This window comes from Panthera onca, chromosome B3, assembly GCF_046562875.1.
Source record: "Panthera onca isolate mPanOnc1 chromosome B3, mPanOnc1 haplotype 2, whole genome shotgun sequence".
Classification (NCBI taxonomy): domain Eukaryota; kingdom Metazoa; phylum Chordata; class Mammalia; order Carnivora; family Felidae; genus Panthera; species Panthera onca.
This window is the reverse complement of record NC_138344.1, coordinates 9215400-9240764: the sequence shown is the minus strand read 5'-3', so window position 1 is coordinate 9240764 and position 25365 is coordinate 9215400. Positions and strand designations below refer to the sequence as shown.

At 44.2% G+C, this 25365-nt stretch overlaps 1 protein-coding gene across 1 annotated transcript in view; it reads left to right on the top strand.

The window, feature by feature from the left end:
* Nucleotides 1-15144: 15144 nt before the first annotated feature.
* The window catches only part of AGBL1 (AGBL carboxypeptidase 1), a 754644-nt gene continuing 744423 nt past the window's right edge, over nt 15145-25365 (top strand). The window contains exon 1 of the mRNA XM_078448995.2: nt 15145-15482. Coding sequence (XP_078305121.2) covers nt 15432-15482 — 51 coding nt within the window. The 5' untranslated portion in view covers nt 15145-15431. The remainder of the gene's footprint in view (nt 15483-25365) is intronic.

Genomic DNA, 25365 nt, shown 5'->3' with positions numbered 1-25365 from the left:
CATGTGGCTAGCCCAAAGATGAGCTTCCCTTTCTCATGAGAGGCTACTGGAATTCAATATTTTCTGCCAGCTACTGTATGCCTGGCATTGTTTTGGGTGTTGTAAACATAGAGGATTCCCCTGACTCTTGAAAGAGTTTGAAACTAATGGCAAGGGTGTCCACATAAACTAATTATGGTAACATATATTATTATCAGTACGATGTTATACATACATGTGCTTTGGAGAGATAGAAAAGGAGGTTTTAAATTCTGCTAGCTGACAGAGTGGTGTTAGGGTAAGCTGCCAAAAGAAGACATAGTTTAGTGTAAAATAACGTGAGTATAACTCGTGCAGAGTGGTGGGCACATGATAGTGTAAGCACAGACAGTGTCACCGATATCAGATCTTATTATCAGCAGCAACAGCAGTGGAATCCCTAGATCTAGAAGAAAGGGTGAGGGATCTTAAGACACAGAAGTCAAGAAAAGGCTTAAGAAGAGATGTTATTCCCATGGAATCAGTTTAGAAAAAGTATTTAAAAAAAGCAATTAAGTTTTCACGTTGGAAAATTAGGAAGACACTGAGCTTTAGTTCAAGAGAATTGGTTATAGTTTCAGTTGGATACAGCTATCTGTGTGCATTGGGCAAATCCTTTCTCCCTGTTTTCATAAATAGCAAATGTAAAAAAATGGAGTACATGTTACTCAAGTGTCCTTCTAATACCAGAAACTGTAATCTCCATAATATCTCCATCACAATGCCTTGCAATCAGTAAAAAACTACTAGACACGTTTAGAAAAAGAAAAAAATGTATTTCATAGTCAAGAGAAAAAACAATGGAATATAACTCTGAGATATTGGAATGAATGGAGTAGAACTTTAAAACATCTATCTTAAATGTGCTTGAGAACTTAAAGAAAAATATGGTCATAATGAATAAACAGATGGGTAATATTAGCAGAGACATATAAAGTACAAAAAAGAATCTAATAATTAAATATTGAACATGAAATTACTCAAAGTTAAAAAAATAATGAGAGGTAAGTGAACTTGGAATATTAATAAGAACAGTCCATTCTGAAGAACGGAAAAAAAAAAAGCCTTGAAAAAAACACAACAGAGCCTCAGGAACCAGTGTTGCCATATGAAGTGATCTGACATCAAGTTAGTTGTAGTCCAAGAAGGAGAGTAGAAAGAATGGGGAAGAAACAATATTTGAAAATGTTGGAAATGCTAAAAATGTCCAAAATTTGGTGGAAAACACAAACTTACAAATCCAAGGAATTCACTCAACTCAAGTAAGATACATACAGAATAAGCCGTATTTAGATATTACATAGTAAATCTGCTGAAAGTCAAAGAAACAGAAAACAATGTTGAAAGTAGCAAAAGAAAAATGACACAATCTATACTGGGAACATTTATACAGATGATTACTCCTCTGTAAAAAGAGTGGAGGCAAGAAGACAGTAGAAAAACATCTTAAAAAAAAAATCGTCAGGGCGCCTGGGTGACTCAGTTAAGCATCCGACTTCAGCTCAGGTCATGATCTCACAGTCCGTGAGTCCGCGTCAGGCTCTGTGCTGACAGCTCAGAGCCTGGAGCCTGCTTCAGATTCTGTCTCCCTCTCTCTCTGCCCCTCCCCCACTCGCACTCTCTCTCAAAAATAAATAAAAACATTTAAAAAAAATTGTCAACCCAGAATCCTAGAATTCTATATCCTTCAAAAACAAAGGCAAAATGAATAATTTTCCAATAAATACGAATTGAGAAAATTTGCTGCCACTGGGTCACAACTTTAAAACTGTTGAATATTTTTTTTTTTTTCAAGCTGAAGGAAAGTGATTTGTGATAGAATATCCTATCTATAGGAAGAAAGGACAAGCACTGGGAATGGTAAGTGGGTAAATACAAAAGACTATATATTTTTTCTTCTCATAATTCCTTTAAAAGATATAGGACTATATTAAGCAAACTTAACATTGTGTGGGATTTACAACAAACACTGATGTACTATATAGTATAATAATATCAAAAAATAGGTAGAGGAGGGCAAATGGAGCTATTCTGTTTGAATGGTTACTGTATTTTACACGAAGTGGTGCTATGTAAATTCCAACTACACTGTGATAAGTCAAGGATACATAATGTAATCCTCGGAGCAAGTACTAAAGTATAATGTATGGAGGGGACAGCTGGGTAGCTCAGTCAGTTAAGCATCTGACTCTTGATTTTAGCTCAGGTCATGATCTCACAGTTTGTGAGTTTGAGTGTGGCATTGGGCTCCATGCTGACAGTGTGGAGTCTGCTTGGGATTCTCTCTCTCCCTCTCTCTCTGTCCCTCCCCTGCTCACACTGTCTCTGTCTCAAAAAATAAATTAAAAAAAATTAAATAAAAATAAAATATAATGCATAGAGGTAGAGCTGGAAAGACAATAGCAGATTTAAAATGGAAGAATAAAAAAAGTGTGATTAACACAAAAGAAGGCAGAAAGGGAGGAAGAGAGGAACTAAAAATCAATGAGACTGGGGGCACCTGGGTGGCTCAGTTTGTTAAGTGTCTGACATGGCTCAGGTCATGATCTCATGGTTCATGGGTTTGAGCCCCACATCAGGCTCTGAGCTGACAGCTTGGAACCTGGAGCCTGCTTCAGATTCTCTGTCTCCCAATCTCTCTGTCCCTTTCCCACTTGTTTTCTCTCTTTCTCTCTCTCTCTCAAAAGTAAATAAATAAGCATTTTTAAAAAATGAAAACAAATGAGACAAATAGAAAACTAATGGCAAAATGATAGGCCTGAAACCAATGATAATAATTACATTAAATGTAAATACACTGAACACTCCAATTAAAAGGCAGAGATTGTGAGACTGGATAAAAAAGTAAGACCCCCCCCCCCCCATATTCTCTGCACAAGAAATGACTTCAATGTAAAATACAGATAGTTTGAAAGTAAAGGATGAAAAAGATAAACCATAACACAATAAATCTGGAGTGACGATATCAGTATCACACAAGACAGACTTTAAGACAAAGAGTATTTCCAAAATTAAAGAGGGATATTTCATTAAGATAAAAGGGTCAACTCATCCAGAGAGCATAACAAGCACGAATGTGTATTTGCTTAATAATAGAACTTTAAAATATATGAAGCCATCAGGGCGGCTGGGTAGCTCAGTACGTTAAGTATCCGACTACGGCTCAGGTCATGATCTTACAGTTCGTGAGTTCGAGCCCTGTGTTGGGCTCTGTGCTGACAGCTCAGAGCCTGGAGCCTGCTTCAGAATCTGTAGCTCCCTCTCTCTCTGCTCCTCCCCCACGCATGCTTTGTCTGTCTCTCAAAAAATAAACATTAAAAAATTTAAATATATGAAGCTAAACCTGACAAAACTAGGAGAGATAGACAAGTCTATAATCATAGGATGTAGAAGATCCAAACAAAACTGTCAACCAGCTTCCCCTGACATTTATTGTATGCTACATCCAACTATGGCAGAGTACATTCTTTTTATATAGTCATATAATTTTCTTCAAGATGGACTATATGTTGGGTCAAAAATGAAGCGTCAGTAATCTCACAATCTTTTAGAATATGTTTTCCATCTATGATGGAATTACATTAGAAATTAAATTTATAATAGTAGGAATTCAGTAATGTCCCAATATTTGTATATTCAAAACACATGTCTAAATAACCCATATGTCAAATATTAGAAAATATTTTGAAGTGAATATTTGTGGGATGCACCTATAAAAGTACATAGAAGGAGACTTATAATTTTATATGCTTACGCTAGAAAAGAAAGATTTAAAATCAGTGGTCTGAATTTCTACCTTAAGAAGTTAAAAAAATATGGGGTGCCTGGGTGGCTTAGTTGGTTAAGCGTTCCACTCTTGATTTTGGCTCAGGTCATGATCTTGGGGTTTGTGGGATTGAGCCTTGTGTTGGCTCCCCACTGACCATGCAGAGTCTGCTTAGAATCCTCTCTCTCCCTCTCTCTCTGCCTCTTTCCCACTCGTGCATGGAAATAGTTCCAAAATACTTCCAATATTTTTAAATATTTTTAATAAACATTAAAAAAAGTTAAAAAGAATCAATTTATTTTTTATTTTTAAAAAATGTTTATTTATTTTGAGAAAAAGAGAGAGAGTGAATGTGAGCAGAGGAGAGGCAGAGAGAGAGAGAGAGAGAGAGAGAGAGAGGGAGAGATTGGAAGAGAGAGAGTCCCAAGCAGGCTCTGTGCTGTCAGGGCAGAGTCCAGCTTAAGTTCAATCTCATGAACTGTGAGGTCATGACCTGAGCCAAAATCAAGAGTCAGATGGGGCGCCTGGGTGGCTTGGTCGGTTAAGCGTCCGACTTCGGCTCAGGTCATGATCTCACGGTCCGTGGGTTTGAGCCCCGCATCAGGCTCTGTGCTGACAGCTCAGAGCCTGGAGCCTGTTTCGGATTCTGTGTCTCCCTTTCACTGTGACCCTCCCCCGTTCATGCTCTATCTCTCTCTCTGTCTCAAAAATAAATAAACGTTAAAAAATTAAAAAAAAAAAAAAAAAAAAAAAAAAGAGTCAGATGCTTAACCAACTGAGCTACCTGGTGCCCCAAATACAAACAATTTAATCCAAAGTAAGTGGGATGAAGGACATTGTAAATATATCTGTATCATCTCTATCTCTATCTCTATCTCTATCTCTATCTCTATCTCTATCTCTATATTGAGATATCTATATCTATATTGAGATATAGATATAGATATAGATATAGAGATAGAGATATATATTGTATATATATTGTGTATATATTGTATACATATATAGATATATATTGTAAATTATCTATCTATCTATCTATATATCTATAGAGAGAGAGAGCGAGAGAGAGAGAGAGAGAGAAACACTATTACAGAGACAATTGCCCTTCCAACATTTTCTGATAAAAATAATTCAGTAGGGATGCCTGGGTGGCCTAGTCATTTAAGTATCAGAATTTGGCTCAGGTCATGATCTCACAGTTCAGAGTTCAAGCCCCATGTAAGGCTTTGTGTGGACAGCTCAGAGCCTGGAGCCTGCTTTGGATTCTGTGTCTCCCTCTCTCTCTTTGCCCCTTCCCCACTCTCACTCTGTGTCTCTCTCTCTCAAAAATAAATAAACATTAAAAAAAATTTTTTTTAATAATTCAGTTGAACTAATGCATATTTGCTACCGATCCAATACAAGTATGTGTTTCGTCCCTTTTGTGGTGAGGTACAACCCTTTGGGGCTCTGGATTAACTTAAGAAAAGTCTGAAAAAACCATGAAAGGTTTTAAAAATGCTTATTATTCTTTTCTTTAAAAAATTTTTTTAATGTTTATTTATTTTTGAGAGAGAGAGACAGAGCATGAGTGGGGGGAGAGGCAGAGAGAGATAGACACAGAATATGAAGCAGGCTCCAGGCTCTGAGCTGTCAGCACAGAGCCTAACGCGGGGCTTGAACTCACAAGCTGTGAGATCATGATCTGAGCTGAAGCCCGACGCTCAACTGACTGAGCCACCCAGGCGCCCCTCACAGAAAACAGACACATATGGAAATAAGCAAAGTTGTCCTTAATCCTGTCTGCCAAGATTATATTGTAGAGCAAGGCTTGTGTGGTTCACAAGAAGGTATTGTTAAAGCACAGCATGACACAGTGTCCCTCCTGTGTGCACCCTTCCTAATTACCCTTATTACTCCACACTAGATGGCAGAGGGGTGGGGGACTTGGGTTGTTGTGGTCGTGTGTGGTCGGGGCGAGGGCAGGGCAAACAATATTAAGAGGAGGATAAATCAGCTGCTCCCGAAACCCTTTTTCACTATTTTTAGGAAGACTTATCTCTGTTGTATGGCTTTTGCATCTCATCACTCTTCACTTTGCTTCACATCAACCAGGAGGAATGGAAGAACATTCTAAGTGCAAAAGGACTAGTTATCACCTGGATGCCTTAACAGATCAGAATTTATAGATAAAGGGGTGCCTGAGTGGCTCAGTCGGTTAAGCGTCGGACTTCGGCTCAGGTCATGATCTCATGGTCTGTGAGTTCCAGCCCCGTGTCAGGCTCTGTGCTGTTGGCTCAGGGCCTGGAGCCTGCTTCAGACTCTGTGTCTCCCTCTCTCTCTGCCCCTCCCCCACTCGTTCTCTGTCTGTTTCTCAAGAATAAACATTAAAAAAAAAGAATTTATAGATAAAAGGCAGAGTCATGAGCTATGTCAATCGTGGACAGATATGACTGAAGAAGGATAGTTAAGTTGGGGAAACAGTGGTCAAGAATGTTCTCCTAATGTAAAGGGAAGGCATAGAATTATTACTGAGGCCCAAATTCCAAATTTATACCAGAAATGAGTCCACTGTAACATTCAGCAAGGATAGTTGTTTTGGAAGAGTTTGAGAAGGCTAGGTATTAAATCTTTGTGTGTTTGGTAGAATTCACCAGTGAGATTATCTGGTTCTGGACTTCTATTTGTTGGGAGGTTTTTTATTTTTTTATTACTGATTCAACCTCCTTACTAGTAATCAGTCTATTCAGATTTTCTATTTCATTATGATTCAGTCTTAGAATATTACATGTTTCTAGGAATTTATCCATTTACTGTAACTTGTTTAATTTGTTAGCATATAATTGTTCATTGTAGTCTTTTATGATCCTTTGTATTTCTGTGTATAGGTTGTAACTTCTCTCCTTTCATTTCCTTTTTTTCAATTTTTTAATGTTTATTTATTCTTGAAAGAAATGGAGTACGAGTGGGGGAGGGGCAGAGAGAGAGGGAGATGCAAAATCAGAAGCAGGCTCCAGGCTCTGAGCTGCCAGCACAGAGCCCAATGCGGGGTTCGAACCCACAGACTGTGAGATCATGACCTGAGCTTGAAGTCGGATGCTTAACCGACTGAACCACCCAGGTACCCCACTTCTTTCATTTCTGATTTTATTTATTTGAGCTCTCTTCTTCCCCTCTCTTTTTCTGTAGAGGCCAGCTAAAAAAAACTAGCCGCAGTTTTTTTTGTTTTTTGTTTTTTGTTTTTACTGATTCAATCTCTTTACTAATAATGAGTCTATTCAGATTCTCTATTTCATCATGATGCTTTATCGGGTAGATTACTTATCTCCATTTTACTGAAGTGTTTTTCTGAGGTTTTATCTTATTCTTTTGTTTGAAACATATTTCTCTGCTTCCTCACTTTGCTCGGCTCTTTGTGTTTGTTTCCACGCATCAGGCAAAACAGCTACCTGTCTCAGTCTTGGAGGAGTAGCCTTGTATAGGTGGCCAGCCTCATTGTTCAACCCTGCCTTAGTGCTTGGTTGTCTCTTGAACCTTTGTGACTGTCTAAGCAGCTCGATTTATTCTCAGTAGTTTCTTGTGCCAAGACCTATTGGCTCCAGAGGAAGGAATCTCAATTAGCATCTAGCTTTAGGGAGATTAGAACCCAGACTCTCAGGCAGCAGCTTTAAAAGTATATAAATATAGGGATGTTTGGGTGGCTCAGTTGGTTAAGTGTCCGACTTCAATTCAGGTCATGAGCTCACGGTTCATGGATTCGAGCCCCGTGTTGGGCTCTGTGCCTACAGCTCAGAGCCTGGAGCCTGCTTCAGATTCTTTGTCTCCCTCTCTGTCTGCCCCTCCTCTGCTCACAGTCTGTCTCTCTCTTTCAAAAATAAATAAACATTTTTTTAAAAAGTATATAAATATACACAATCTTATGGGGCTGCAGTTGTAAATGCTGCTGGCTTCCAGACCAGAACATCTGAAGGCATCCCCTGAGTAACCATGGCAAAAATCAGGGCTCCAGATTGGTGTCTAAGCTTTTTTCTGGGGGGTACAGCAAGTTGTTGTAAGGCCAAGGAGAGTGAAAGGGGGTTGTCTCCCTGCCTGTGTTTCCTGAGAGCTTGTCTGTAGCTTCTAGCTATGTGGCACACCTGACTCGGGTCCCTCAGACTGGAGCTCCAGGACAAGTAAATAGGCCTCGTCACAGGAAGACTGAGGATGTGTTTTGGTCTACTGTCTGCGGAGTGCTCTGGGGGCGATAGCCTGCCAAGAATTGTCTTTCCTATTGTTACAGTCCACGGAGACCAGGAATGCCAGCCTCTCTGGCCACCAGGGCAGGGCCAGGAAATCAAGAGACATTTCCTGTGTGGACCAGGAGCCCCTTCCGGCTTTAGTGATGCAAATGGGGAGCATGGGGGCGGGGCATGCCCACCAACCCCAGAATGCCTTGGCTGTGCAAACTCACTGGCCTCAGTGATGCCGCGAGAAAGTGTGATGTCTGCACGTGCCCACCAGTTCCAGCAAGGCAGCGGGGAGGATGCCAGGACTGAGCATACCCTGTGGCTCCAGTAAGGCAGCAGGTGCATGTGGTTGAACGCCACATGCCTGCCTGTGCCAGCAGGGGAAAGATAGAATGCAAAAAGGGTTCTTGCCAGTATTTCTGCCTCTGGAGACCGTCCCCTGCCCCCTCTGGCAGATGCTTTAATATTAGCAAACGAATCTCCTTCACATCTGTTCTAGGTGCTTTTCAAACTGCTGCTTTTGCACTGGGTTCCCGGGGTGGGTGAGACCACATGTGAGTTCCCTACAGCCCTTTGGGTCCTTTGGACATCAGTCCTGTCCATTTTGTAAGCCAGACATTGTGGGGGCTTGTCTCTCCAGTGCAGGTCTCAGAGGTTGGGGCGCCTGATGTGGAGCACAACCCCTCTGCTCTCCCAGGAGAAAGTCCAGACTTGTGAGATCCCTCCCTACGTGGGTCAGCTCACGAGGGGTCGGTGTTGGGTAAGACCATGTCTCTACTCCAACCCATCTCGATGTGGTCCTTTTATCCTTTGTTGTGGAGGAATAGTTGGGCTAGTTTCTAGTTTTTTCAGAGGGAATTGTTCTATGTGTAGCATAGATTAGGTGTGTCTGTGGGAGGAGGTGAGTTCAGGATCTTCCTATGCCACCATCTTGGACCCAAGGACAGTCTCGATTTTGGTGTTGCCTAAAGATGCTCTCTCTGCCTCACTCTGTTGTGTCCTGTGTTGCTCTTATCACCAGGTCTGGTGGTGGCCGAGACGGCTCTGCTGCCTCAGACTCTTCACCTTGAAGTATCAAGTCAGCCCTTGTTGAAAGGGGGAAAACACCCAGTGTTGAGCATGCTGGTTGGGCTCACCTTGGGCCCCTGTCCATGGGGCCCCTGCCCCACTGCCCTTTGTTTGTCTGGTATCTCAGCTCAGGCAGCCATGGCTGCAGTAGAGCAGGTGCCTGTGGTTAGGGGAGTTCATCTCAGAGACACTTGGGATTGATGAGAACTCACAACTTGATGAGGGTTTCCTCACTGGACACAAATATGGATGGCACATCACTTCCTCTACCCTGCACCCTTTAATTTAGCAGCAGTCTAGGGCATCACTGGTCAGTCATTCCCACCCTTTCCTCACCTTACACCAGTCACTCCCACATATAATTGCTCATTTAATCCCCCCGCCGATGATTTGAAGTAGGTATTACTTAATCTGTAACAATGGTAATACCAATCATGACAACACCAATAACAACTGCATATATTGAGTGCTTACTGGGTGACACACGGGGCTGAGAACACGGTGATTCTCCAGTTGATTCTCCCAGCAGCCCAATAAGGGGGCATTCTCACCCGCCATTTAACATGAGAAACCTGAGGCACAGAGAGTTTAGGTAACTTTCTCAAAGTCACATAGCTAATAGGTATGTATCTATTGAAATTTAAACTATTTGTCTGGGTCCCACCAAAATCATCCCATGTGCCACCAAGGAGAGTGGGACACATTCCAAAGAGCCTATGACCTGGAGCCATCTTTCTTCATGTCAGCAAGTTACTGAATATACAGTCTGTCCAAGACACCCTGGTTCTGGAATTCCCCTCTGGAACCTTTAGACCAAGTGTTCTTTCAGTTTCTGCTGGGCATCCCCAATGTTGAAAAATAGCACCGTGCGGCAGCTATGAAAGCTCAGGACAGTACTGTGCCTGCCCCAAATCGGGTTCCTCGAAGCTTCTGGTTCTCACCTTGAAAACCCATTCCTCCTCCACTTCCTTTCCAGCCTTGGGGACAGCTGTCACACTCCTCTAGAGGCATGGAGCATGGATGGGATCTCTTCTGTTGTGACTCTGACACTACTATTAGTGATGTCTGTAAAAATAATACCCAGCTCTCACTGATGGATACTTCTTTGTACAAGGCATCATGCTGAGACCTGCACAGGTGGGCCTCAGTTCAGCCTCCCTGCCACCCTGGCTACAGATACAATCCCCACTTTAGGGCAATGACATTAGATTGAAGAGACACTTGAGGATATGGGCCATGCTGAAAACTCATATTGGTATCACCTCTGTCTAAACCCCCAAGCCTTTTCCCTATTCAACACTGTTTAGCCAAGTCTCCCCACCTTATTTTTGCACAGTTTGTGTTGGGGAGCCAGGGTAAGGAGCTTCTGGCTCCTTGGCTCTATTATATTTTGTTCTGTAGGATTTGCTCCATCAAGCAAGCCTGCTGAAATCTTTTTGGATCCCAGATATGTCGTATGACATATTTCTATCTTTCTCAACTTAGTGTAATCAGGAAATTTGATAAGCATGCAGACTTTATTTTCATTCTAGTCATTGATAAACATGTTGAACAGGGAAGAGCCAGGGGACTGAATTCTCTGGATGATGTTAGACATTAGTGTCAATTTATTTATTGCCACTCTTTGAGTACTGGCATTATAGTAGCTATGGAGTCATCCTAATTGTATAGGCCTGCACATAAGATACTATGAGAGTCTTGGGCCTGGGATTATGGGACGAGAGGGAAGGTGTGCAGTAAAGAGTTAGACTTGCCCTAAGAAATGTCTTGCTCTTGCCCAGCTCCTGAAAAGTATCTCTAAATCCTTGGAATGTTCTGGCTTGATAAGAGTGTTTTGTTTACCTGGAGGAGTTGGGCCATGCTAAATAGTCTATACAAAGAACATGATTTAGGTGAGACGTCAGGCCATGTACTATTAGCTTGACCTCTGGAGGAGCTAAGATCAGCCATGTCTATATGACCAACTCCCAGTAAAAACCCTGGACAGCAAGGCTTGGGTGAACTTCCCTGGTTGACAGTACTCTGGGCATGTTGTCACGTGGTTGCTAGGACAAGTAAGCAGCATCTGCATGATGCCTCTGGGGAAGGAAATTGGAAGCTCATGCCTGGGTTCAGCTCTCCTGAGCCCTGCCCTATGTGCCTCTTCCCTTTGCTGATTTTCATCTGCACCCTTTTGTGATAAGAAACAGTAATCAAGTATAATGGCTTTTCTGAGTTCTGTAAGTCCTTCTAGGGAATCATCAAACACGAGGGTGGTCTTGGGGACCCCTGAATTGCAACAGGAATCTCTTGGCCATATTAAATGTGTTTTTCTTTAAAGCCAAAGGACTGAGTTCTAGCCAGGCTTCTGCTTGGATCTGCCTGTGGTTTCCCTATACGTCTCCTTTGAAGGTACAGAGAGAAACCAGTAGGAAGGCCTTTGTCTTCTACATGAAGCAGCCTCCTCCCTGGCCTGCCCCAGGGCCTGGCCTTCCCCTGTTGGCTGCCCCATGTGGTTTAATGGGCACTCATTTCAATCAACTGTGGGCGAGATACTGTATTATCCAAGCTTGGGCCTCAGCTCCTGCCTTTTAGAAAAGTCCCTGCTAAAATTCAAATACTAATGGGAAAGCGCACAGTAAGCTACTATCACCCATTCATATTCAGAGTAAATTAATCAGTCCACAAACAGAACTGGACTCTCATTAAGATGGAATCCAGAAAAGGGAGGTATGGATGCAGGCACTGCTGGGGCTTTCCCATCCAATATGAGAGTAGAAAAGTTTCTGCTCAAATGAGGATAGTGGGATCATGGTTGCTGGGGTCACCACAGGGCAATGTTGAGGTGTGAGTGTTGGGGGATCAACAGGAGGAGTATGTTGAAGGAGTAACAGCTGAAATCAAGCTAGAAGCAAGCCCTAACTTTGTTAGAAAATCAGAGGACACAAACCAGAACTTTATTCCTAGTCTGGCATGCATGTGTCTCCACATGGGCAAGTGGGTGATGGTTCTCTAGAGGGTGAAGCTTTGTGGGGGTGGTGCAGTAGTGGAACAAAGCTGGCCATGTGACACAGGTATGTCTCCAGAGAAAAAGGGGGTACACTACTTGCCTTACTTCCTAGGGATCTTACTGGAAACAAGGTTCATGGTGTAGCTTGGGAAAGGTGTCATTGAGTAGAAGAGGGTGATCCCTTTCTGTAGAGGGTTTTTACCTCACTTGGTGCTACACAGTTCCAGTGAGTTGAACTAAGACACCTTGTCAAATGGGGACATTTTTTTTTTTTGTAATGTTTCTTTATGTTTTAGAGAGAGAGAGAGAGAGAGAGAGAGAGAGGGAGAGCGCCTGCATGTGAGAGAGCATGCTAGTGGGGGAGGGGCAAAGGTGGGTGGGGGGAGAGACACAGAATCTGAAGCTGGATCCAGGCTCCAAGTTGTCAGCATAGAGCCTGATGTGGGGATCAGAGTCACAAACCACAAGATCATGACCTGAACTGAAGTTGGACTGAGCGACTGAACCACCCAGGTGCCTCTCAAATGGGGACAATTTTACCTGAATGCTAACATAAGGGAGTATGACCATAATTCCTTTAGTTATGTCATCAGAGGTACTATTTATGAATTCTCCACTATGAAGGTGGTTTTTCTTTAAACTGCTCTTTAGGTATATATGGGGAGGTTTTATTCCCCCCACCCGTCCCTTTTCTTTATACTGCATTTGAGGAATGGAAGAATCTGCCGTCAAGATAATCACACGGGGACTGTTCACTTCTCCCTGTGCCCCTAGACCCTAGAAGATCATAGATCATGGTCCCTGAAAAGCTCCACCATTCACAGAAGGTGGAAATCCTTAGGGGTCTTCATTTGTTCCCTCCTGCCATTGAAGGAGGTAGAAAGTGTGAGGAGACAAGAGAGGCTCAACCCCCACCCCCACTGAGTAAACATGAGATGTCACAATCAGTTCGGTGGAAGTTCTCACATTTAAAGCCATTATAAGTAGAAGTTTCCGGAAGGCAGGAACCACATGCATTTGTCCTTGAATTTGAGGGCTTGGCCAGGCCTGGCTTTGAGGAGAGAATGTCTGAGGTGCTGACTCCTGACTCAGGACTTTAGGACATTTAGGCCAACGAAGATCATGAAATGCACTCTCTTCCCTCTGTCACAACTGTGCTTGCACAGCTGCTGGCTGGATGCTTTGACACTCACGAAAGCTCCCCAATCTCTGCATGGGGGAGTTGGCTGTGAGCCGAGATCTTTCTGTCTAGCTGTGCTCTCAGTCGGTCATGAACCTCAGTGAGCTCACTCTCCAATTTCACACCCTGAAGTTGTGCTGTGTGTCTGCTGGCCCCCAGTTATTGGGGTGAAAACTGTCAGACATCAAACACACAGGCTGTCCTGGCAATGTAATCAATATGGTCAAAATAGGGGCTTCCTGGGGGTGCCTGGGGTGGCTCATTCGGTTGAGTATCTGAGTTTAAATTAAAAAAAATTTTTTTTAATATTTTTTATTTTTGAGAGAGACAGCGACAGTGTGTGAGTAGGGGAGGGACAGACAGAGAGGGAGACACAGAAGCCAAAGCAGGCTCCAGGCTCTGAGCTGTCAGAACAGAGCCCAACGTGGGGCTCGAACTCATGAGCTGTGAGATCATGACCTGAGTCGAAGTGGGTCACCCAACCGACTGAGCCACCCAAGTGCCCCAAGTGTCCAACTTTAGCTCAGGTCACGACCTCATAGCTCATGAGTTCACACCCTGCGTCGGGTGCTCTTCTGTCAGCACAGAGCCTACTTGGGATTGTCTGTTTCCGTCTCTCTCTGCCCCTCCCCCACTCACACTCTCTCAACAATAAAAATATATTATATACATATATATTAATGTTTATTTTTGATAGAGAGACAGAGCGTGGGTGGGGGAGGAGCAGAGGGAGAGGAAGACACAGAGTCCAAAACAGGCTCCAGGCTCTGAGCTGTCAGCACAGAGCCCGATGTGGGGCTCGAACCCACGAACCGTGAGATCATGACCTCAGCCGAAGTTGGACGCTTAACTGACTGAGCCACCCAGGCACCCTAAAAATATATATATTAAAAACAAAAAACAAAAAAACAAAACCTAGGGGCTTCCCAAACTTTAATCTGCTAGTAATTTTTTTTAACTTTATTTATTTTGAGAGAGAGAGCATGAATGAGTGGGGGAGGGGCAGAGAGAGAGGGAGAGAGAGAGAATCCCAAGCAGGCCCTGCACTGTCAGCGCAGAGCCTGATGCAGAGCTTGAACCCACAAAATGTGAGATTATGACCTGAGCTGAAATTGAGTCGGGTGTTTGAGCCACCCCGGTGCCGCTATGGTAAGTTTGTTAACCAGCTTTGATTCTTCTGGGGATCTTGGGAAAACGTAGACTCTGATTCCAGAGCTCTGTGGTGGGGTCTAACAGGCTTCCCGGTGAGGCACCCAACCACATTCTGAAAAGCTGGCACCTAACGGACTGTTAGGTGTTGACATGAGGAGAAGGATTGGGTGACCAATTAGCCACTAAAACCCTTCTCACACACTCAAGCGGAGGACACAGAAAGAGATCACGGATCCCACATTGGTCCTGAGGACACTCAGGCAGGGCAGGTGCGTGGAGCTCCGTTACCTGTATCAATGTGTTTGCAACAGGAGGAGGCAGGATGGCTTTATGGTTAGTGCCTGTGCCTCAGGGCCAGCTTGTCTCTTTGAGAGCTGTTTTCTTAGGGCTTAACACCTCCGCGCCTCGGTTTTCTCATTTGAAAACAAAGATGGGGTACTAATAGACTGTCCTCCATCGGGGTGCGGTGGGACATAACAGGTTACATAAGGGACCCCGCTTGTAGATGCCCGCAGCAGTTATTTCCTTCTCGGCCAGAGCTCCAGTCCCTGAGCCTGGGACCTCAGGGGGCCCTGGGCTTCTGTGCTCTGCCTGCATGGTTGTGCAAGCAGCCTTGGGTCTCCTGTTACCCGGGAGCCGGCAACAGACCAAAATAACGGGAGGGGACAAGCGGGGAGGGCCGAGCGAGCCTCTGCAGGGAGTCTGACCAGGTCAGCTGGGAATGCCTGTCAGCCATCCAGGGTGGCTCCTGCGTGGGCCTGGAGGTGGGTGAGTGACTCACGCTGGTGCCCTCTCCACCCCCATGCCCAAATGCTCAGCCCTCCCCGGGCCGGGGCTCACCTAATCCCCACAGTGGGAGTCGGGGGGCATTTGCGCCTGAGCCGAGGGCTAGGGTTGCAGCGCGGTGACTTCACACTCAGCAGCATGTGCAGCTGAGGCCTCCGTGCAGCAGGCTCCCGCGAGGTGGGCAGCGAGGTCAGCTTGGCAGCCGCTGCCTCTCCAGCCCCGATCTGGCCGCAGGCAGCTGGTTCCCCGAGACCCAAGGAAAGGATGGCCGAACAAGAAGCCAGTGGGCTGCAGGTCCTGCTGCGCACGCTTCAGGTAGGAAGGGGTGGAGGGGTGTGGGGCCCAGCAGGCTGGGTCTCTGCTGGCCAGCCTGCCTTGGAGCTGTGCTCCCGCAGAGTCCTCTCTGGCACCAGTGGCCAGTTTGCCAACCAGCAAGAGCACACAGGAGCCAGCAGCAGCTCTCACCTTGAGGCTGACCTAAGTGATGCTATGGTCTTTAAATATTAACTACAACCATGTCGATGAGTGTGCTCTGCTACAATTATTGAGCCTGATGGGATTAGAGGCTAGGGCTGAAAGATCCGGGTTTGCTAGAGATGGGCAAGATGGAGAAAACGTGTGTCTGGCAAATGAAGGCCTGGCAGGAGAGCCGTGGGGATCACCTAGAATAACATGGAAGGAAAAGGGGGAGCAGGGGAGAGGACTCCTCTGGGCTTCCTCTGCTCCATGCCTACCACAGGGCTTCCCAAAGAGGGGTCTGCATCAGAACTGCCTAGGATGCCTGCTACGAGTGCGTCTTCCCAGGTGGGATGTGGCCAGAATGAATTGGAATCACCAGGGACAGGGGCCTGGGAAGCTGCCTCCCCTTGTGTGATTCTGTTCACTCCTGGTTGTGAGAATTCTTGTCCTAGAGTAGTAGTTTGCAAACTTGTCTGTGCACTAGAATCACCTGCAGGGTGTTAGAGATTGGTGATGCCTGGGACCCATTCACCAGAATTTGGATTTAATTGGTCTGGGGAGCAACCTGAACCTGATTGGAGCAAACTCCCTAGGTGGACTCATTGTGCAGTTAAGGGCCAGAACCACTGCCCTAAGACTTGGGTAGGTGCTTGCACTTAACCTGATTCTGGGAATGCCAGGGCTCAAAGGGTACTGAGAGGTCTTTTGATTCAGGATCCTAGACCTGAAGTCCATAGACAGGCCTCTCCAGAAGATGGGCTTCAGGGACCCCATGACCCCATCTCCTGATTTAGAGTGGAAATGTTTTGTCCTTACGTTCATTTTCCCCTGCTCTGAAAAGCTGTCTTAGTTTTCCTCTGATTCTTAAGGAAATCTGTATCCCTAAAAAATGTAAGAACCAATAAATCCAACCTTCCAGTGGACAAAAAAACTGAGTCTCAGAAGTGAAATAGCTTCCCCAAGGTCATATAACTCCTTGATAGAGAAACTGAGACTAACACCAAAGAACCTCTATATCGGGTTGACTTATAGTCTTTTGACTCATTCTATCTGATGCATAAAAGGCAAGAATGCATCTGGGCTAGAAGTATGGGGGGTGGGGTGGGAGTGGACCTCAAAGTAAATTTGCAGTTGGTGCCGGAAGTCACTGCAGGTTCAACTCAATCTCCTGTATTCCCACCAGTGGGGATTTATAATTGATATTTAGAATGATTGCTCCAGGGCAATGCAAAATTCTCAATCATCAAAGAAAGATTTAATTATGTTCAATATATCCTACTTAGTTCCCAATTAACCAGAACATTAAAATAACCGGAACATGCTTCCCCTGTGTGCTTGGCTGATCAGAATCTAGTTGTAGAATTGATTTGGGTTCCTGGCCCAGCCCTCTTAAAGTGTCTCCATGAGGCCTGTTCCTGTCTTGACAATTAGTTAGAACTCTGACATACTTTTAAAAAAGAGAACCCAGAGCAGACGTTCTGTGGAATGATGTTTCACAATGGGTTTGATGCTCTACCCTTGAGGACTGCCAGCTTTCTGGATTGCCAAAATGCTTTTGATTGGGAAATCCCGAAGTTCTTATTAATTCAAGCCAGTACCTCCTTCCTCATGCACGAAGCTGATAGAAGTATTGCTTCTCAAACCTCTGAGGAAGACAGTGGTTATGTCTGAGCAGGATGTGAGCTCAGTATGAGTTCCTTGTGTCTTTCAGGAGCACCCCAGAACATTGCCAAGGGAAGGGAGAAAGAGAAGGAGAACAGATAAACAGAAAAAGCAAGCACAGAAATGACAAATGTCCCCATGACATGTTAGTAGAAATCCCCATCCCAGAACATCACCACTTCTGCCTTTGGGGGGCACAATTATAAAACCAGGTCATGAAGGAATAGGCAGTTTCCACCTGTTACCTTTTGCTGTGCAAATGCAAAAGGGAGAGGTGACTTTTCCTACCTCAGTTTATGTACAGCTTACCTCTGTCCTGAAGTTATCAGAATCAGATTTTTACCCAGACATTTTCCAAGTCCCTGATTCACAGCTGGGGTTTGAGGCAGAAATCAGATTGAGTCTCGAGGGCCTGGGTGAGGGAAGAGGCAGCCCACAGTGCAGGTGTGAGAGACAGAAAGAATTGGACCCCGTCCCCATTTCTGGCACTTACCAGCTGTATGTCCTTAGGCAAGTCCCTCAACCTCTCTGAGCCTTCATTTCTATATCTATAAAAAGAAGACAATAAAAATATGTTCCTCAGTGGTTTGTGCGAGGATTAAGAGAATCCATTTGAAAAGTGTTTATAAACTATAAATGACTGCTCAAATGCCTGTAGTTTTTATGACTTCCCCAGTCGAGTCACAGTGGAGAAGCTGGGAACACTAGCCTACCCTTTTCATCAACCTGCCCTGCTTTTTTCCCCGGGTGGGCTCCAGTATACTTGGGTAAAAGGGAGGTGTCTCATTCTGTCCCGCTCGCATGTCTCCATGTGGGTTGAGCTAATGGGAAGGATGGGGAGCTGCCAGGGTAGCAGGATGTGGGCTCCACGCCAGCTCTGATGCCGTGAGCCCTCACCCGGAGGCATCCTACAACATGCCAATTAAATCCCTTATCAACACATGAAGAATGTATCATTATTCGGTCAGCTTTGGCACACTCTGAGCCGCAATGTGGGCACGGTTTTGCTATTTGCATTTGTACTTTATTATTTTATGTTATAGCTCAAACCGAATTCTAGGTTGGCATCGTTGCCAAATGTGCACAGTGAACTCCTTTTCTCAACTTGGGCTCCAGGAACATTATCTATTATGGATTGTGAACCAGGCTGCAGGATGTGAAGCTTCCTGTCTTGAGTTAGCATTAAGCTAATATAATCTTAGTATTAAGCTAAGATAATAGAAAACCCGGATGGGACCACAACTTTACTTTCCCCCTTGGACTTCTTCTTCCAAGGATTATTTCCAAGACAACAGGTGATTTCAGCCCCTGGGCTGCAAAGAGGGGATGAGTGAAAAAAACAGTGATTGATATGTTTCATTCACAACTCTTGGGAGTTGTGTTTCAAAACATGTGCTTGGAAATTTCCTTTCTAGAATTCTGTGCGGAAGATGTGGGGATCTCCATCTATTGTACATCAAAAGGGCCAGGTGGCACAGAAATGGAGCTTTCCTTCTGGACATAAACAGAAAGGTTTGGACAAATCAAGGGGATATTTTTCCTTTTAGGTAGCAAGCACTGTTGTACGCTTTCTAGAGATCACAGAATTTATCTCTTTTGGGGAGTCTGAGACTGTCTGAGGGTTTTGGAGAGCTCTACCTCAACCGCAACACAAACATGAAAACAAACTGAAGTCTGTTTTAATTTCAAGCATCAGTAGAAGCTAAGAAAAAGAAAAATCCCATAAGAACATGCATCAGATGAAAAAGGAACAAAGTGGGCAAGAATTAGCATCTGTGTCTAAGGAGTACTTGGTGCCGGTCAAAGTAGGGAATGAAGAGGATGGTGGTGTGTGGGCGTATGCTGAGATGGAACTGGAGAGAAACCTTTATTCGGTGTTTTGTTTTTCAAGAAACTGTTGCTTTCACAGCTACTTAAGTTCTTTGGAATTAGAGATTGGAAAAAAATGAACATTTATTAAGGGTCTGCTCTCTGCCAAGTTTTCACATTCATTACCTAACATCACTCTCTCTGCCACCTGTGAGGGAGGTGTGGTTGTTCTGTCTTGTAAAGGAGGACACTGACCCTCAAGGGAAGATTAGGATGCTTAAGGGTCCATGACAGAAACTTAGCAAATCCCTAGAAGAAGGATGTGAAGCATATCTTGTCACTCCAAAGTCCTTCCACTGGACTACATTGCTTACATGACCTAGGGAATGCCCAGTCATTCTTTGTTTGAGGGCACTACTTTAGCCTGATGGAAACTGAAGGTTGAGGTGTATGGATTCTCTATGAAAGGGGGAGTTTTATTTAGAACTAAAATCTTCCATATATTGTTTTGTTATGTGGATAAATAACTCTTGATAAAGGAAGGTAACACTTTTGATTTGGGTCAATTAGATATTTTTAATATCCATCCCTCTATCCATTTCTTCATCCATCCCTTCATTCATCTTTCCATCTTTCCATCCATCCATCCCTCCATCTGTCTTTCCATCCATCCATCCATCCATCCATCCATCCATCCATCCATCTTTCCCTCCATCTATCACTCCATCCATCTTTCCATCCTTCCATTTATCCATCCATCCATCCATCCATCCATCCATCCATCCATCCATCCATGCCTCTATAGCTTTCTATGTGCTAGAAGAGATCCAGAGGAGACTATTTGGTAGGATGACGTGTTAAGAAGAGCAAGGTCATTGGATCTTGGCTCAGCCAGGTGAAACTTTTGTGACTCAGGAGAAACTATTGAACTTCTCTTTCCTGAATTTTTTTTCATCTGAAAAATGAGAATTACTCTTCCTACTCATAGGCTTATTATATGTTTAGATAAAAATGCATGTAAAGAGCTAAGCATGGTGGTATGTGTTCGATAAATAGCAATCACTATAATTAAACACAGTCCCTGCTCCCATGAAAATACAATGTTAAAATGAAAAGGTAGGAGGATAAAAATATTTGTAGAGCAGGTCTGTATGCAATGAATGCCATGGTGAAGGTAAACATCAAAAGAAAATTCTATAGAAGTTGGGAAAAGAAACTCCTCTTGGCTGGAGGTTCAGGGAAAGCCTTGTAAAGTGGGTCAGATTTCAGCAGGGGAAGGTATGATTCCCAGAGTGGGGAGGGTGCTCAGTGATGTTCCCCATGCCCAAAAAGTGTGGAGAGGATTCAGGACTTGCCTTGGCACTGAGTTTGATTAAAACTGAAAGTACATGAAGAAGAAGAAAGGAGATAGAAATGTAAGTTTGCCGAAATGCTAGAGAGTCTTGAGTGCAAACTTCAGATCTAACCATGCCCTTGGGGATCGCTGCCTATCCCTAAATGTGGGTGGTGGTGGCCACAGGACATTCAGCCAAGGCAACAGTTCTAAAGCTAATTGGTGGGTTTGAGCCCTGCCTCAGGCTCTGTGCTGACAGCTCAGAGCCTGAAGCCTGCTTCGAATTCTGTGTGTGTGTGTCTCTCTCTGCCCCTTCCCTGCTAGTGCTCTGTCTCTCTGTCTCTGTCTCTCTCTCAAAATAAACATCAAAAAAAAAAAAAATTAAGCTAATTGGACAGCGGGTCTTTTGACATGAAGGTGTCACTGCTTTCTCTTGTCAAGTAATGTGATGTGTTCCCCCCAACCTCCCCATCCCTGACCTGCCTTCTGTTCCTGGTCCTCTTCCTATCCTGTCCCCAGCCTCCAGCCCCAACCTGCAGACCTTTCCTGTCACTTAACTCAATTCTGCATCTCACCCCAAACTAAGCATATTTCTCTTCCTAATCCCACCCTGGGAGAAAGCCTGGGATAAACTGAAGCTCAGGGATTGGGAAAGGAGAACTGTTTTAAACATTTCTCTCTCTCTCTCTCTCTCTCTCTCTCTCTCTCTCTCTCTCCCTCTCTCCCTCTCTCCCTCCCTCCCTCCCTCCCTCCCTCTCTCTCTCATTTTGTAATTTGGAAGGAACAAATTATGTTAGAGGCAGCATTCAAATGTTCTTGTGTCAAAGCAGCTCTGATCACATGGCTATATTCCAAAGACCAGCATTGAGTTGAAAAGTCCTGTTCTCACTTGGGAATTGAGAGCAGTTGGCATTTCTATTCCTTGAGCCCAGATTCTGGATCTGATTGCTTCCTTGAACACCCACCTCCACAGGGCAGGGGCTGAGGGACATGGGGCCAGCATTGCTTTGAGATGTAATTGGAAATTTGGCATTACTGATGACATGTTGAAGCAAATGGCCAACAGAGAGACCCACACCCACAGTAGGAATCTGTAACCCGGCAACATTTACTCTACAATTTACTCAGTTACTAAAACTGGAACCACTCTTTTTTTGTTATGGTGGTAAAATATACATAACATGAAATTTACCGTCTTAATCATTTCTAAGTGTAGCGATCAGTGGCATTAAGTATATTCGTGTTGTTGTACCACTATCACTGCCAGCTGTCTCTAGAACTTTTTCAATTCCCCAAACTGGAAACTTGGTACACATTAAACACTAATTTCCCACTCCCCCAGCTCCTGGCAACCACCCTTGTACATTCTGTCTCTGTGAATTTGACTATTCCAGGTACTTCATATGAATGGACTTTTATGGTGTTTGTCCTTTTGTGTCTGGCTTATTTCACCTAGCATGATGTTTTCTAATGGAACCACTCTTACAAAGCTAAATAGTCTTAGTTGGGGCCCTGGGAGTTGGGGACATTTGTAACCAAGGAGGGGAAGTTGGTCTGGGTTGCCAGTTACTGTATCTGTAAGGGTGGAACAGGTATCTACAACTCAAGCAGGCTGGGGAGAAATGCACCCTCTCAGGTGTGACCTCCAGATCCTTTTGTCAAACCTCAAGTGAAGGAAGTTGAGGGTTGGTGGGATCCATACTTTTTCCATGAGTGATAAAATATCACTTCAAATTGATAGATCTCCAAGCCACACTCTTGTTAGAGAAAAGGGTGTGTATGTAGGATGAGGGAAAGATTAATAGCAGAGATGCTGGGAATAAATGAACAAGTGGAACAGGGGCACCTGGGTGACTCAGTTGGTTAAGTGTCTGATTCTTGATTTAGGCTCAGGTCATGATCTCATTGTTTGTGGGATCGAGCCCTGTGTCAGGCTCTACATTGACAAAGTGGAGCCTGCTTGGGATTCTCTCTCTCCTCTCTCTCTGCTCCTCTCCTGCTTTCTCTCTCTCTCTCTCAAAATAAATAAATAAATCTTTAAAAAAAAAAGAATAAGTGGAACAAAGGACATGGAAGCAAACATAATGGTACAAAGTATGTGCTCAATACATATTTTTCCTTTCTGTCCTTCCTCCCTCTTCCCTCCCTCCCTCTCTCCCTTCTTTCTCCTTCCCTCCTTCCTTCCTCCCTTCCTTCCTTCCTCCCTCCCTCCCTCCCTCCTCTCTCCCTCCCTCCTTCTTTCTCTCTCTCCCATTTTTCTTCCTTCCCCTCTTTCTTTCTTTTTTAAAATAATTTTTTTGCAAACCGAATCCATCCACATAGCTAGTGCCCAGATGAAGTAATGGTAAACTCCATTACTCTTAACCCCCTTCAGTCACTTCTCCCCCATTGTGGCCACTAGCCTCGTTTCTAACACCACAGATTAGTCGTGTATGCTCTGTACTTCATATAAACAGAGCACTGCAGCCAATCCTCTTTTGATTCAGCATTCTGTACTTCCTCCATGTGGCTGCCTGTAGTGGCAGATTGTTCATATTCTCATTGCCGAAGAGCATTACATCATGTGAATATGCCACCATTTATTTGTCCTTTCTAGAGTTGATGATACTTGGGGTATTTTCCTTTTTTGGGTTTGAACAGTGTTGTCGTGAACATTCTAGTACATGTTTTTGGGAACACAGGTATGCGTGTCTGTTGGGTATACATCCAGGAGTGGAGCTGATAATAAGTTTAGTAGGAAAGAACACTTTTCAAGAATGGGTGCTCCAAAATAAGCACCTATTAGCCATGTAAATACCATTACTTTGTGAGAGTTCTGGACCTCCACATCCTTGCCCAAATGTGCTCAATCCATATTTGTAGTTGGACCTGGCTTGAGATTCTTTGCATGGAGAGACTTTGTCAGATTCACATTCTGTGTGTTCAGTTCCCCCTATGTGGTCCCCCTCATAGTAATAGTTAAAACAATAACTTACATTTATTGAACAGTCAGGAGCTGTGCAAAGTCCTTCACATGCATTGTATCATTTAGTCCTTGAGGGAACCCTAAGAGGCACGTAGTATTCTCATCCTCATTTTAAAGCTCTAAAACAGAAAACTGGAGAGGTTGACAAATTTCTCACTGTCACAAAGTGAGTGAGTGGCATTGCTGCGATTTGAGAAGAGGGACTCTGACATCAGTGGTATTGACAGGTGTCAATCTCCAGGTGTATTGACTCTCTGAGGGAAAGGAAGGGCATCGAGAAGAATCTGAACCAGTTTTTCCAGGTGGTAAGTGTCTACTGGGAAAATGCAGTCTCCCCGCCCCCCGACTTGGCATACCTGGGAAGGAGAGCAACTGTCCCTGTGAGGCTGGGAGGATTGGCCAAGAGGGTGGAGAACAAGTGCCTAAGGCAGGGGTCAGCAAACTCAGTCAAGGCCAGATAGCTAATTTTTAGGTTTTGCAGGCCATAGGACCTCTGTCGCCAACTGTTCAATCCTGTCGCTGTAGTGGTAGATGACATGCAAGTGAATGGGCATAGCTACGTTCCAGTAAAACTTTATTTACAAAAACAAAGGGCCAGATTTAGCCAGTGGGCAGTGGTTTGCTGAGCCATTCTGGAGGCCTTTGGGCATCAGCCTGGTAAGAAAAGTGGGAGGTGGGGTGGAAAGAGAGAATGGTGCAGCGGGGGCCTGCTGAGCTGCAAAATGCCATGAGTGGGGGAGCTCCCCTCATCTTCCATGGGTGTCCTACTCAATAACCAGGATATCCTTCTTGCCAAGGCATCATATCAAATGATGCTCTGGATGTCAGAGTTCCTCTGGGGGCAAGTCTTATAGAACCTGAAATGCACAGTTTAGAAGCCACATCCCAAGTCATTTCTGCTGCTGTTGCCTTCACTTCTCTGTGTATTAGTGGACATAGTGCTAGTGTCCATCAGCCCTCCAGGGGTAGACTTTCAAGGCCATTTTATCGGCATTAAATCAGTTTCAGAGGCAACTGTTCTCCACTTGGTTGTACCCAACAGCAGTACCAGCACAAGATATGGTCAAACAAGCACTTCTCAAACTAGGTTCTATAGAACACCAGTTTCTCTGGGATGCCAATGCCCTCACAAAGGGTCTTAGTGACAGATGGATTTGACATGTCATAAATTTACTAGATTTCTTTACTGAAAGAATATTAATCTTCTAAAATCTTTTTAAGCATTTATGTCTTTCAGCTCTCAGTTTAAATGTCCTTTACTCAGAGAGAACTTCTCTTTTTTTTTTTTCAATTTTTTAATGTTTATTTGTGAAAGAGAGAGAGAGAGTGGGGGAGGGGTAGTGAGAGAGGGAGACACAGAATCGGAAGCAGGCTCCATTCTGAGTTGTAAGCACAGAGCCCGACACGGGGCTCAAACTCACGAACTGCAAGGTCATGACCTGAGCCGAAGTTGGACGCTCAACCGACTGAGCCACCCAGGCACCCCCAGAGAGAACTTGTCTTGATGGCCCAAGTAGCCACCAGATCCCGAAGTCTCCTTTCCCTAGTTTGACTCTGCATAGAACTTGTATTCTCTGATAATTCTTTGTTTCCTCCCGTCCTTCTTCCATCAGGGTAGCAATCTCATTTGTCTTGTTCAGTCCTTATCTCTACTGCCTAAAGCACTATCTAAATCATAGTAGGTGCTCAATAAATGTTTGTTAATTGAATAAGAAAATGCACATGGTATATTGAGTTGGGGATATAATATATAGCATTTCCAAACCATCTTGAGGATGGGATAGTTTTTATGGTAAAACCCCACTAGTGTCTCATAGGATATTAGAGAGCCAGGGAGCATATTTGGGAAATGATGACTATAGGCCAAGGCTCCATTAAATCACTGCTGGTCCATGAGTGTTGAATTTCTCCTGGTCTGGAAACTGACTTCTGGCATGTTGAAAGTATTCTGACCTGAGTGCTTGCAAAGT